The 12367-nt window shown below is 29.6% G+C and overlaps 1 protein-coding gene across 1 annotated transcript; it reads left to right on the top strand.

The window, feature by feature from the left end:
* Nucleotides 1-10669: 10669 nt before the first annotated feature.
* On the top strand, nucleotides 10670-11938 carry LOC111023840 (transcription factor MYB78). Its single transcript, XM_022301322.2, has 3 exons — nucleotides 10670-10959; nucleotides 11070-11199; nucleotides 11289-11938. The coding sequence occupies exons 1-3, from the start codon at nucleotides 10854-10856 to the stop codon at nucleotides 11749-11751; spliced, it is 699 nt and encodes a 232-aa protein (XP_022157014.1). The 5' UTR covers nucleotides 10670-10853; the 3' UTR covers nucleotides 11752-11938.
* Nucleotides 11939-12367: the final 429 nt, after the last annotated feature.

The following is a 12367-nucleotide window of genomic DNA, read 5'->3' as shown; positions in this document are numbered from 1 at the left end:
ACACTCAGACATTGTTTGATAGCAATTTTGAGCTTGGTAATGTTACCGTTTCTTGTTTCTCATTTCCAATTTTATTAAGAAATCTTAGCATTTTATAACTAACTTTGTTTCTTATTTCTCTTGTTTTGGGAATATTCTCACAATTATATAGAAATTTTGGGAACAATCAAAACAAGTTTTTCATTTCCAATTTATTCCAAAATATAAATAAAAATATTATTTTATCATAGTTGAATTCTTAGAGGTTTTAACCGTGCAATACATTTTTCTTCATTAAAAATAAAGAAACTGAAACGTTACCAAACGAGTCCTTTATACTTTAAGTTTCGTTTCTATTACTGAGCTTATAAGTTTATTTTATTTAATCCATAAGTTATAATTTTCTTAGGATGTCTAGTTTAGTTTTTAAATTTTAAAAATTTTATTATTTTGGTCATTACTTTTATCATCAATTATTCAACTAATAGATTATATGATTTCAAATAGATATTTATTATCATCCCATTGGGAGTCTATATTAAAGAGAAATTTTACTCAATAGCATAAATTTAATATATACTTTTCTAAATGTAGAAAATTTTCAATTTTTAATATAACGAAAGTATTAACTTTTTTTTATTTGTTTTAACACGTAAGTTTGAGTTTGATTTAGATTATACTACGTTTTTAAAATTTTTATTTTTATTCTCTACTTAAAATTAGTACATGTTTATTTTATGCCATTTCAATAATTTTCATAAGGTTACTTAAATATGCCTTTATTTCTTTTCTTTTAAATATAAAACAATTTAGTTCGTTTTTTTTAAATGGCTTTCGAGATCTTAATTGAAATTGGAAGACTAAACAAATCAAGGTTTCACTTACCAATCATTTGTCGGTTATTTTATATTTTATTTTAAAAAATATTTTTTTTTTTTAGCGAAAAAAGTGTTATCTATTAATAATTAGTTAAAACTAAATTACAAAACGAATAAAGAAAAAAGGAGAGCCAAAGAAATGGGAAGGCGAAGGAAATCGAAATAATGGAAGTCCCATGAGATTATAAAATAATAAAATAAATAAAAAGAGGCTCAGAAAATAAATAACGGAGAGTGACGTACGGTGCCGTTCTGATTACGCCAGTCCAGTGGGTCCACGTGGTTGATTCTCATGGCTCAGGTTTGCCACGTCATCTGAGGGTTTAGTTTTCAAATTATGAATTTGGCAGTTCGCGGAAATGGACCCACCACTCCTTCTCCTCCAGCTGTCGTATCGGCTCCTTTTGGAAATTACTGTTTTGGACGTCTCTTGAACTTTCTCACACGTGTTGACTCCCACGTTACAGGTCCAAATAAATATCTCTAAATCAATAAAAAAAAAGGAAAAAAGTGTGCCTTTCATTTTCATTTCATATATTTTCTATATCGTTTTCTTCTTTTTGTAAGTTGTATCTAATGTTTATTATTGTTTTTTTTAATTGGTTTACATTTTATTTTGATGTCTCAATTTTTTATTTATTTATCAGCATCCCATTTTCATCCCAAAATTTCGAAATATGTCTACTTTAATTCTTAAATTTAAAAAATATGCGGCAGAGTAATAACAATGATTCAAATTATTTTTTCAAAATTATGAGATTAAAATTAACACTTTTTCATAGTTTAGAGATCAAAATATATATATTTTACTTAAATTCAAATATTAAAATTGATTTTGAATATAGAAAGGGGAATATAAAATAAACTTTAAAGTTAAAAAGAACTAAATAATACTTTAAACTTTTTTTTTTTGGTATTATGTTTGAGATAGATTTTAAACAATTAATTTCTAAATTTTATTCAATGTATGCTATTAATGGTTTAAGTCACAAGTCTACTCAACCATCTATCATATAAAATTTTTGTTGTGTTCTTCACTTTTCATGGGTCGTCTTCTCCAATCTCAAAATCTACCTTCATTTCACTACCACTTAATTTATGTCCAAAAAAATGACAACTCAAATGAATAGTTGACGTATTTTCTCTATCACTGTCATCTAAATCGTCTCTTAATTTTTTTTTTATGGTTAACATCGTGGCTTCACCTTTATCGTGTAATTTTGGTTTGATAGTTGAATAGATCAAGTTCATGTCAATATGGTTGAAGATATAATGTCTGAAGAGCATGTGAAATAAAAATGATACAATTAAAAGACAAAAAAGAAAGTGTCAGATACTAATGTGATATGTTTATTATAAAGGTTCTTTGATGATATTTGAGTTAATTTGAGTGTTAAGTTCAGTAGCAAATACCTCTTATCTTATAGTCGCTCCAAATATATATACTCTAATCATAACAACAACTCTTTCATAGAATACGACTTACGAATTTAGATTGGTAGAGTGACCAACTATGACGATTTAAGAGTTGTAGGTAGCTTGATAGATGTCAAAAGGTGTCACTTGTGCAAGAATGCGACGTTTATGTTAGTGTATTGCATATTGACAAGCTGTTGGTTGCACCTTTTAATCTCTTTGCATCGAGCACATCTTGTGTGTTGTGTTGGGTCTAACTAGCTAGCTATCACAAAGTTGAAATGCGTTAAATTGCACCGTCTTTAATGTTCTTTTGATTCCTAAAATTATTTAAGTATTTGAGCTAGAATTTGTTTATTTATTTTAATTATATTTGAGCTACACTTGTTTTTGTTTTTGCATTTTACTATGTAACTTTTTGAGCAATTTGATTGAAAAAATTGAATATACAAATAACAAAATTGAAATTGTTAAAAGATTCACAGGCAAAATTAATTAAAATAATAAAGACGAAAACTTAACACATATAATTATCAAAATATTTAGTTAAATTATTATTATTTTAAGACACCATTTTGACATGGGGAATTTGTGATATTCATCAAACTACGTCGTCTTATGAACATTACTTAACTGGAAGGCCATTAATTAGATGGGCTGTACAACGGGCTTGATGAAATCAGACCCAACCTTCCATTTAATTTAATTATAGGGATTAGTAAATTGATAGTCTATTTAGAAACTATAATTACATAAAAAAGATTGAATGGTATAAAATTTACAAAAAAACAACCTCAGTATGCTACTCATCACCCAATTTACTAATATATCCTTTTGTATCCCACCTTAATATTAATTAATTTTAAAAATACAAAATTGGCTACTTGGGTTGTTACATTTTAAATCCCTCAAATTCTGCCAATTAGATTTTCCAAAAGTGAAAAATATCAAATCCCCAAAATCCTCCATTATTGAAAAAATTCGAAAACTTCATTCCTCCGACTTTTCTTCTTCTTCTATCGTTCTGTTTCTGTCCATTCCTTCGTCTATGGTTGCCGTCTGCGTTCCTTCGTCTCCGGCCGCCGTCTCCGTTCATCTTCGTCGCTGAAACAATCCGTCTAGGTTCTCCTTCGTCTCTCCGCTCGTCCATTGTTTCCGTCCGTTTATCCCGAGATTTCTTTTTTGTCGCCGGCCGCCCATCGATCATTCCAGCCCTCCGTTTATCCCGGCCATTGTCTAGTCGTCGACCGGAAGGTTTGTAGGTTATTTGCTTTGTTTGTTAATTGTAGAAGGATATAGTCGTATATACTTTATAGCCAGATATAGGTTATATCTTTGTATAAGTGTATGTTATAATGGCTATAGTTTATATCATCATTGTTAAGTGTATGTTGCTTAAGTTTATAGCCGGATATAGTTTATATTTACATATAACTGAAAAGGTAGTCAGATAGATAGATATATATATAAATAAGTAGAAATAAATTATTTCTATGTAATAAATTTCATTAGAATATATTAATGAGTAAATTAGGGAATTATGAGAATAATTGATTTAGGTCCCACAATAATTTAATGTTTACAAAATCAAATTTGGAATATTAATCTTTTGCATTTAAATAAAAGACAAATTATAATAAATATAAATGTCATAAATAAGGGCAAATTTGATATTTGAAAAAACTTTTAAATCCAGAAACCTAAGACTGTAAAATTTATAAACATTGGAACATTTGTGAAAATAAGTTTGCAAAATAGCTTATCCAAGACATTATCTCTTAATTATAATTTTTGGGATTAGTACATTCATAGGCTATTAGAGACTATAATTACAAGATTGAATTGTATAAAATTTACATTTTTACCATGAAACAACCTCATTTAGGATGGTATTCATCACTCAATTTACTAATATATTCTTTTGTATCTCACCTCAATATTAATTAATTTTAAAAATCTAAAATTGGCTACTTGCGAGGTTACATTTTAAATCCCTTAAATTTTGCTAGACTTTCCAAGTGAAAAATATCAAATCCCAAAATCCTCCATTTTTGCCTAATTAGACTTTCCAAAAGTGAAAAATATCAAATCCCAAAATCCTCCATTATTGAAAAAATTCGAAAATCTCATTCCTTCGTTTTCCTTCTTCTATGGTTCTGTTTCCATCCATTCCTTCGTCTCCGGCCGCCGTCTACGTTCCATCGTCTCCGACCGTCGTCTCTGTTATCCTTTGTTGCCGAAACAATCCGTCTAGCTTCTTCTTCGTCTTCGGCCGCTCGTCCATTGTTTCCGTTCGTTTATCCAAGGTTTCTTTTTTGTCGCCGGCCGCCCATCGATCATTCCAGCTCTCCATTTATCCCGGTCATTGTCTAGTCGTCGACCGGAAGGTTTGTATGTTATTTGCTTTGTTTGTTAATTGTAGAGGGATATAGTCGTATATACTTTATAGCCAGATATAGGTTATATCTGTGTATAAGTGTATGTTACAATGACTATAGTTTATATCATTATTGTTAAGTGTATGTTGCTTAAGTTTATAGCCGGATATAGTTTATATTTACATATAATTGAAAAGGTAGTCGGATATAGTTTATTATATATATATATATATATATATATATATATATATTTCTATATAAGTGTATGTTATAATGGCTATATTATTGAAATTTGGCAAAAAAAAATGTAATAAAATGAAAAAGTATTTGTAATAAATTTCATTATTTAGTATAATATATTAAAGAGTAAATTTGGGGATTATAATAATAATGTAATATTTTGTAATAAATTTCATTCTTTAATAGAATATATTAAGGAATAAATTAGGAAATTATGAGAATGATTGATTTAGGTCCCACTACGGAATTAAATTTGGAATATTAATATTTTGCATTTAAATAAAAGACAAATTATAATAAATATAAATACCATAAATAAGGACAAATTTGACGTTTGAAAAATGTTTTAAATCCAGAAATGTAAGACTATAAAATTTTGTTAACATTGGACCATTTGTAAAAATAAATTTTCAAAATAGCTTATCGAAGACATTATATTCTATAATTGGTAATGTATTCAAATAATTTCAAATCATGATATGATTACAATTATGTAATTCTCGATTTGTATGGTAATAGTCTAGTGGATGATCTAAAAAATTAGAATCAAATTGAGGTTATTCACTCATTTTTTTATGTACTTCTTCTATTTTGCTTCTAAAATTTTCAAAATATACCTTTTATTTTTTAATTTAAATAAACGACCATTTTAATTGGTCTACCTTCAAAATATTTGTTTGTCCCGTCTAAAATTAAAAAAAAAACAACTATTTTAGTCTTTACTATTATTTTCCCACATATTATACTTCCACAAACTAATCACCTTCGTTCATTTAATGCAGTTCCAATACATATCCATGTTAGCACATCAATGTACATGCTTCAAGCTGCCTATATTATATCCATTAGTTGAAAACAAAAGAATGGTAAAAGACAAAAATTAATTTTTTTTTTCTTTTAGTTTAGGCCTAAAATAGAGATATTTCAAAAGTTCAAAACAGAAATAACATAAATTTAAAAGTTCACCTACCAAGATAGTTCGAAGTTAAATTGGATAAAATGAAATAATCTTAAAATTTTAGAGATTAAAATGAGATTTGAACATTTTTCTAAAAAAATACATCACAAATGAAGAGGTAGAGATTCAAATAATACTTTGGTAGTTGTACTTTCAAAACCTTCATTTTGATTCTTATACTTTCAACTTCTGTTTATTTTGATCCTTGTACTTTTAAATATTGTTCTTGTACTTTAAAATATTGTTTACTTTTAGTTCGTGTATTTTAAAAGAGTGGTCAAAGTTGGTCCCTATTTGCAAAATCTGAACCCAAATTTTATACAATATAGAAACCCTTTAACACAAATTTAACCTTTCAAGAAATTAATGAGTAAAGTGTAATACTAAAATTATGATGGAAAGAAATGAGATAAAAATCAAAATGAAAGACTAAAATGGTCCATTTTTATAAGTACAACAATCAAATTAGACATTTCGAAAAGTGGAGATACTAAAATGAACCAAAGTTAAAATTACACCAACCAAAATAAATGTTTAATGTTTTTTAAATTATAGGACTGAAATGAACCTAACTTTAAAAGTACTACTAAAATATTATTTAAATATAAAAAAATATATAAATGTTTTAACTTTGTACTCAAGAATTTGAGCTATATCCATATATTATAACGATCTCAACAACACGTCAACAAATCAAACCATCCAAAATATCCTAAAACCTAGAGGTTTTATTTGGAAATTCTAAATTCCCTTTAACAATTTTTCTAAACCCTATAGAAAATTAGTCAAAAATGGAGTCGATAGGGTTGCTAATAATTAAATATAAAAATAGATAGATATTGATTCTAGAAGGGCAAAGAAAAATAAAAGAGTGAAAATACATTAATAGTTATTTTTTATTTTTTGCTTTTTTTGTGTATAATAAATACTAAAAAAAGTCTAATTTAATTAAAATAAATTCCACTAAGTCTCATACCATTCACATTTCAACTTTCACATTCAGATGTTTGACTGGCCGCTCACAGAAGCTTCTATCGTTGACCAAAAAAGAAACTAAGGAAACAGTCAGCAAATTAGACTCTTTGACTCGGTCCTTCCCCATCCTACGTGGACTTCCACCATATCAACGTAATAATATTTTAATGGAGATTTTTTTTTCCTCTCACTTTATTATATTTATTTGTTTATCTGGTAGGATATTAAACCTAGGTAGGTGACTACCATGATTTGAACTCATCCCCTCCAAATTCTTTACTATTTTCGTTGACTTTTATGGACAACTAAGTCATCCCAAAATGATTATGAATGGAGAAAATTTATACAGTTGGAGTAGGGAAAATTTCTCCTACTACTCCCAACATTGGCCAACTGATCAACATTTAATATAATATAGACCCATGAAATCAAAGAACACAACACTCAATGATATGTCAAAATATCAATAAAAAATGTAGTAATACTAGAAAAATTCTCATTTTAATCACACTACTAAAGATAGAATCTTTCCTCTGTGGGACCCACCCAAAATTTGACGAATTTTTTTCTAATTTAAATCCTCTCATGTCCTATCTTTATTTAAAAAAAATATCCTTGTTTATACTTTAGTAAAAATTGTTGTAGGTTATTTTTATTAAATGATTGGTTGAAAGTAATAAGTAATCTAGAGATTTTGTATATTTATTTTTTTAATTTTATTTAAAATGTGCATTTTTATACTATTATTAAATTGTTGAACTTTTCGATTGGTGAATTGAGGTGGTTAAAAGACATCTTCATTTTTAGCAAACAAGAGAGTCTTTCTAGATATAGGGTTTAGTGGAGTTAAATAGTGAGACAAGAAACCAAGTCAAATTTTCTAAAAAAAAAAGGAAAAAGAAAAAGAAAAAGAAAAAGAGAAAACGAATTTGAATTAAGGAGAGAAAAATGGACTTTGTTTGCAATTGCCCATTTTTCTTTTAAATGATGGTTGACTTGAAAAACAAATACATTAATTTTTAAGTTCATTATGCTAAATATTTTGTTTTATTCAATTTATACTCACACATAAGTGCATAAATATACATACCTGAAGTGATGTTATCCATTTATTATTAACGAAATAACAAAACTTTTCATTTGCTTGTAATCTTAACCAATTTATTAATATAAGCCATTAATTTCATACATGTCCTTTATATACGCACATACATTCATGGAAAACACATTAATTCTTAAGGAAAGGTTATGGTAGTTAATCATTAAAAACTATTTGTTAAGGAGAGTATAGTGGATAAATAACCTAGTGTAGATTGTATATATTTAAAATGCTAAAACTTCAAATTCATTTAGATTAGCTAGAACGAATTACTTGATAATCAATATCAATAGTAGAACAAACTTGTTCTTAAACTCAAGATTCGAATTATATTCTACACCCAATAGTTTGATAAGGGCATTAAATGACATTATTATAATATGTAAATCTAAAACTCAAGAATTCAAGAATGACGAAGACAAAATAAATTCTAAACTTTTGCACAGCAAAAGTACAACTTTTCGTTTAATCACGAAATCTGATTACATAGTAAAAGCGAATAAGGTCTATATATAGTCTTTAAAAGAAAATATTTGCCGACCAGAAACTAGAAAGGTGATCGTCAAATGTCAATATAACCCTTCAAATCAAGGAATGGGACCAGGATATGGATATTGAAAATCCCTACAGGGCTAGAGATGGGGAGGGCATTCTCGACCTGCTCGTTATTATCACTAATAAAATAAAATTAGGTTGTGAAGTGGAGCACATATGAATAAAAATAAAAAGTTTTCCTAATTGCATCATCCTCACGTGGCTTTTTTAAAATAGCAGCGGAAAGCGGTAAGCCCCCATACAAATAATAATTAATAATTACTTCTAAATGGGAAAAAGAAAAAATAAATTGTCCCAATTCCCACCAGTAACAGAGCGGCGGGAAGGAAAAATAAAACGTTTGATATTTATTAAGACTGAAGTTAAATTCATAAGAAATCTAATAATAATGGTTTGAAATAAGAAAATAGAGAAGAGTCGTCCACGAACGAAAAAGTTCTGGACCTCTCGCTCTGATACTATATTAAAATGAATAAACCACCCCTCGATCCAAAAATTTAAAGTTGATGAATTTGATAAATTTAATTCATATATGAATATTTCAACCAAAATTAGATTGATATAGTCAATTCAAGCATATTTCAATGGATAATGCATCAATTACCATCTCAGAGATCAATGATTCGATCTTCACTATACAATTATCAAACTCAAAAGAAAAAAAAAACTCTATTGTTACATATTAACATTCATGAATTAAATCCTTATAAATTTTAACTTAAAAATTCTAAATCGCTGCCCACTAAAGTTTATAAACTTAATTATTACTCTGGTTGATACGTGATACTAGCAAGGTAACATGTCAACAAGATATCTGACATGGACTTTGAACGTAGGCTCTGCCGACACCTACAGATACAACCTCTCGCAGCTGTGTGATACTCGATCATGTACATGTTGGAAAATTTAAAGATTTTATATTTATTATTTTGTTTACTCATTTAACTTGGCCAGTCCACTCTTGCTAATAAATAGGAGGGACAGATTGCATACTTGTTAAACTTAGACTACCTAATAATAGGAGTGCTTCATTATATATAAAATGGGTATCAGTCTAAGATACACAGTATGTTATTGTAGAGTTTCTCGCAAGTTGTTTTGTGTAAAATACAAAGAGTTTGTTTTTAATATTATGATTTTGAGCATACAAGTAATTGGGGATTTGTAAGAGAACTTAGTTGTTACACAAAGTCTTTAAATTAAAGATTGTTGTATCATTGGAGTGGAGTGCCAAAAAACTCAACGCAGTGGAGGCACATCTTCTTTACAGACAACGGTTATGAACGTACCTCAATCTAAAATTTACAGGCTTTTCTTATGTATATATTTTGTTATTGTTTTATTAAATTAAATGTTTGTATTTATTATTTCATAAATTATATTTCCCTAATATATTTCCAACATTACAGATCAAAGCTTAAGATAGAAAAACATAGTCTGAGCCGATGTTAAGTCGAATCTAGTTTGAATCCAAAAGATTGTGTACTTTTAAAAAAGTGGGACTCTACCTAAGGGGAGCATGGAGAAGTGTTACTTTGTCACTCTGGCGATTGTACATGTTATTTAAAAGGTTTTTTTTGCCAACAATTAATTAGAAGATCTCAAATAGAATCATCTTCTGCTGAACAGATTTAACACCAGTCAGAAGTCTCCCCAAATCGAAGCCGAGTTGAGTTCTGCTTCCAAAGACATGTATCTTAGCAGGAGAGAGTACACATGTCCTACTTGATTTTACCTCACAAACAACTCTATAAAAGTGTAAAATTAATCTAATATATTTCTTAATTACCATTAAATGTAAGTATAGCTTAAGTAATTAGCACGCGGTAACAATCATATTTGAACCAAGAAACAAAAAGAATTGAGGATTAGGATTAGTACAAGAAGACGTGTGAGAAACTCTCATCTACAAAACTAAACTAAAAAAACATTTCTCAATCTTGTCGGTATTGCCATCCTCTCTCTGTCTCTTTGTAGTGTTGTTTATTTTAAGGATATATTTGAGTCTAAATAGAAGAAGAAGTCAACGTCAACTCCCAGAAAACCCCCTTTTTTAAATGCCCAAAATTTGGACTCTCTCACACCACACCACACCACACCCCACTTGCTCCAAAATTAGAATAAATAAAAAGAAAAAAAAAACGATTATTAAAATTTAAAACGCAATTTAAAATTTAAATCCCCCATGTTCAACTTGCCTCAAATCCCAAAACACGCTGCTTCAATTTTCCCTTGTTTTTTTTCCCCTCCTCTCTCTTTATATATATTAGCCATTTTGATTCTCCCCAAAATAAAACCATCCACTGAAATCTAGTCTCTGTGTTTTGTTCTTGTTGAGATCCCCCATTTCCAGACATACTCTCTAACAATATTTCATGGAGGTGAAGAAAGGGCCATGGACGCCGGAAGAAGATTCTGTGCTCTTCAATTACGTCACCCTCCACGGCAACGGCCACTGGAACTCCGTCGCCTGCTCCACCGGTACGTACCCCATCGTTTTCAACTTATTGAGTTCTCTCTTCGAATTCTTTATCAAAACAATATTTAGATACTTCAAGTAACAAATAGTTTATTTCTTCTGGCTTTTAAAGGGTTGAGGAGAACCGGAAAGAGCTGTAGATTGAGATGGCTTAATTATCTTCGTCCCAATGTTCGCCGTGGGAATATTACTCTCCAAGAACAACTGCTCATTCTTGAACTCCATTCCCTTTGGGGCAATCGGTGAGTTTTTTTATAAACATCAGAGACTAAAATATATGTTATGAAAGGGTTGTGATATTAAATGTTTTGGTGGGATCTTTCTTTTTTAGATGGTCAAAAATAGCTCAATTTCTTCCGGGAAGAACGGACAACGAGATAAAGAACTACTGGAGAACTCGAGTTCAAAAGCAAGCCAAACAGCTCAACTGCGAAGTTAACAGCCAGCGTTTTCGAGACGCCATGAGACTTGTCTGGATCCCCCGCCTGGTGGAGCGGATCACAGCCGCTTCTGGTGAGTCTCCGCCGCTGATGGCTGAGAGCTCCACGTCAGCATCGACAACTAATACCGAGTCCACGTGGGCAAACCCGAACAACAACAACAACGACATCCTCACCGACATGTCGGCGACATCTTCCGACTCGTCGAACGTAACCGCAGGGGAAGTTTGCGGGTCGGGTTGGGAAGACGGGTTCGGGGCGGGGTGGTGGGACGGAGACGGAGTGGACTCATCATTAGAGAGTTTGTGGACCGAAGAAAATATAAGTTTTTTACAGCAACAGCTCTTTGATTAGAAATTTAGGAAATTGGAAAAAAGAAAGTCTTTTTTTTCAACTTTTTTAATTCTCACAAAGTCGGAAAATACGGCGATGTAGTGGGGCCCGAGTGGCAAACATTCTTTTTGTGTTTTTCTTTTGTTTTTTCCTAGTGAATATAAATTGACAAGGAGAAAATAATAATAAATATTGTGATCTCTCTTTACTTTTTTGACTTTTGAGAATTTAGTTGATTTTTTTTATTAATCACAAATTTAGTCTCTTAATTTAAAAATATTTTAGTTTACACTTTTGACGTTTTTGTTTGATTTTAATAAGTTTTTGTCATTGACATTGTTATCTAAATGTTAAGGTAGGTAATAGGATTTAATTAGTCGGTTGTTACTAAATAGATTGAAGAATTCATTTCAATTAGTTGTTCGTTATTAGGAGAGAGAGTAAATAAATTAGTTCGAAAATTTTAAAGGCTAAAATTATTTATTTGGAAAAATCATTAGATTAAATAGGTTGAGATGATAGAAAGATGGGGGAGTTATCTTTTTAAGACAAGCTCCTCCTAAGGAAACATTGATGTTATCTAATTTTTGGGCAAATTATGCTTTTTGGTTATTGAGGTTTCAAAAGTAACATTTAA

The sequence above is a fragment of the Momordica charantia genome (genome assembly GCF_013281855.1).
Source record: "Momordica charantia cultivar OHB3-1 chromosome 8 unlocalized genomic scaffold, Mcharantia_2.0 BLBB01000008.1, whole genome shotgun sequence".
NCBI classification, from domain to species: domain Eukaryota; kingdom Viridiplantae; phylum Streptophyta; class Magnoliopsida; order Cucurbitales; family Cucurbitaceae; genus Momordica; species Momordica charantia.
Note: the sequence above shows the minus strand (reverse complement) of the source record. Positions and strands in the feature narration are given on the sequence as shown.

Excerpts from the sequence above, each read along its gene's own strand:
- LOC111023840 (XM_022301322.2), top strand. The coding sequence starts at position 10,854 with ATGGAGGTGAAGAAAGGGCCATGGACGCCGGAAGAAGATTCTGTGCTC. Across the intron at positions 10,960-11,069 it reads CTCCGTCGCCTGCTCCACCG|GGTTGAGGAGAACCGGAAAG; the intron begins GTACGTACCCCA and ends TGGCTTTTAAAG. Across the intron at positions 11,200-11,288 it reads CATTCCCTTTGGGGCAATCG|ATGGTCAAAAATAGCTCAAT; the intron begins GTGAGTTTTTTT and ends TTTCTTTTTTAG.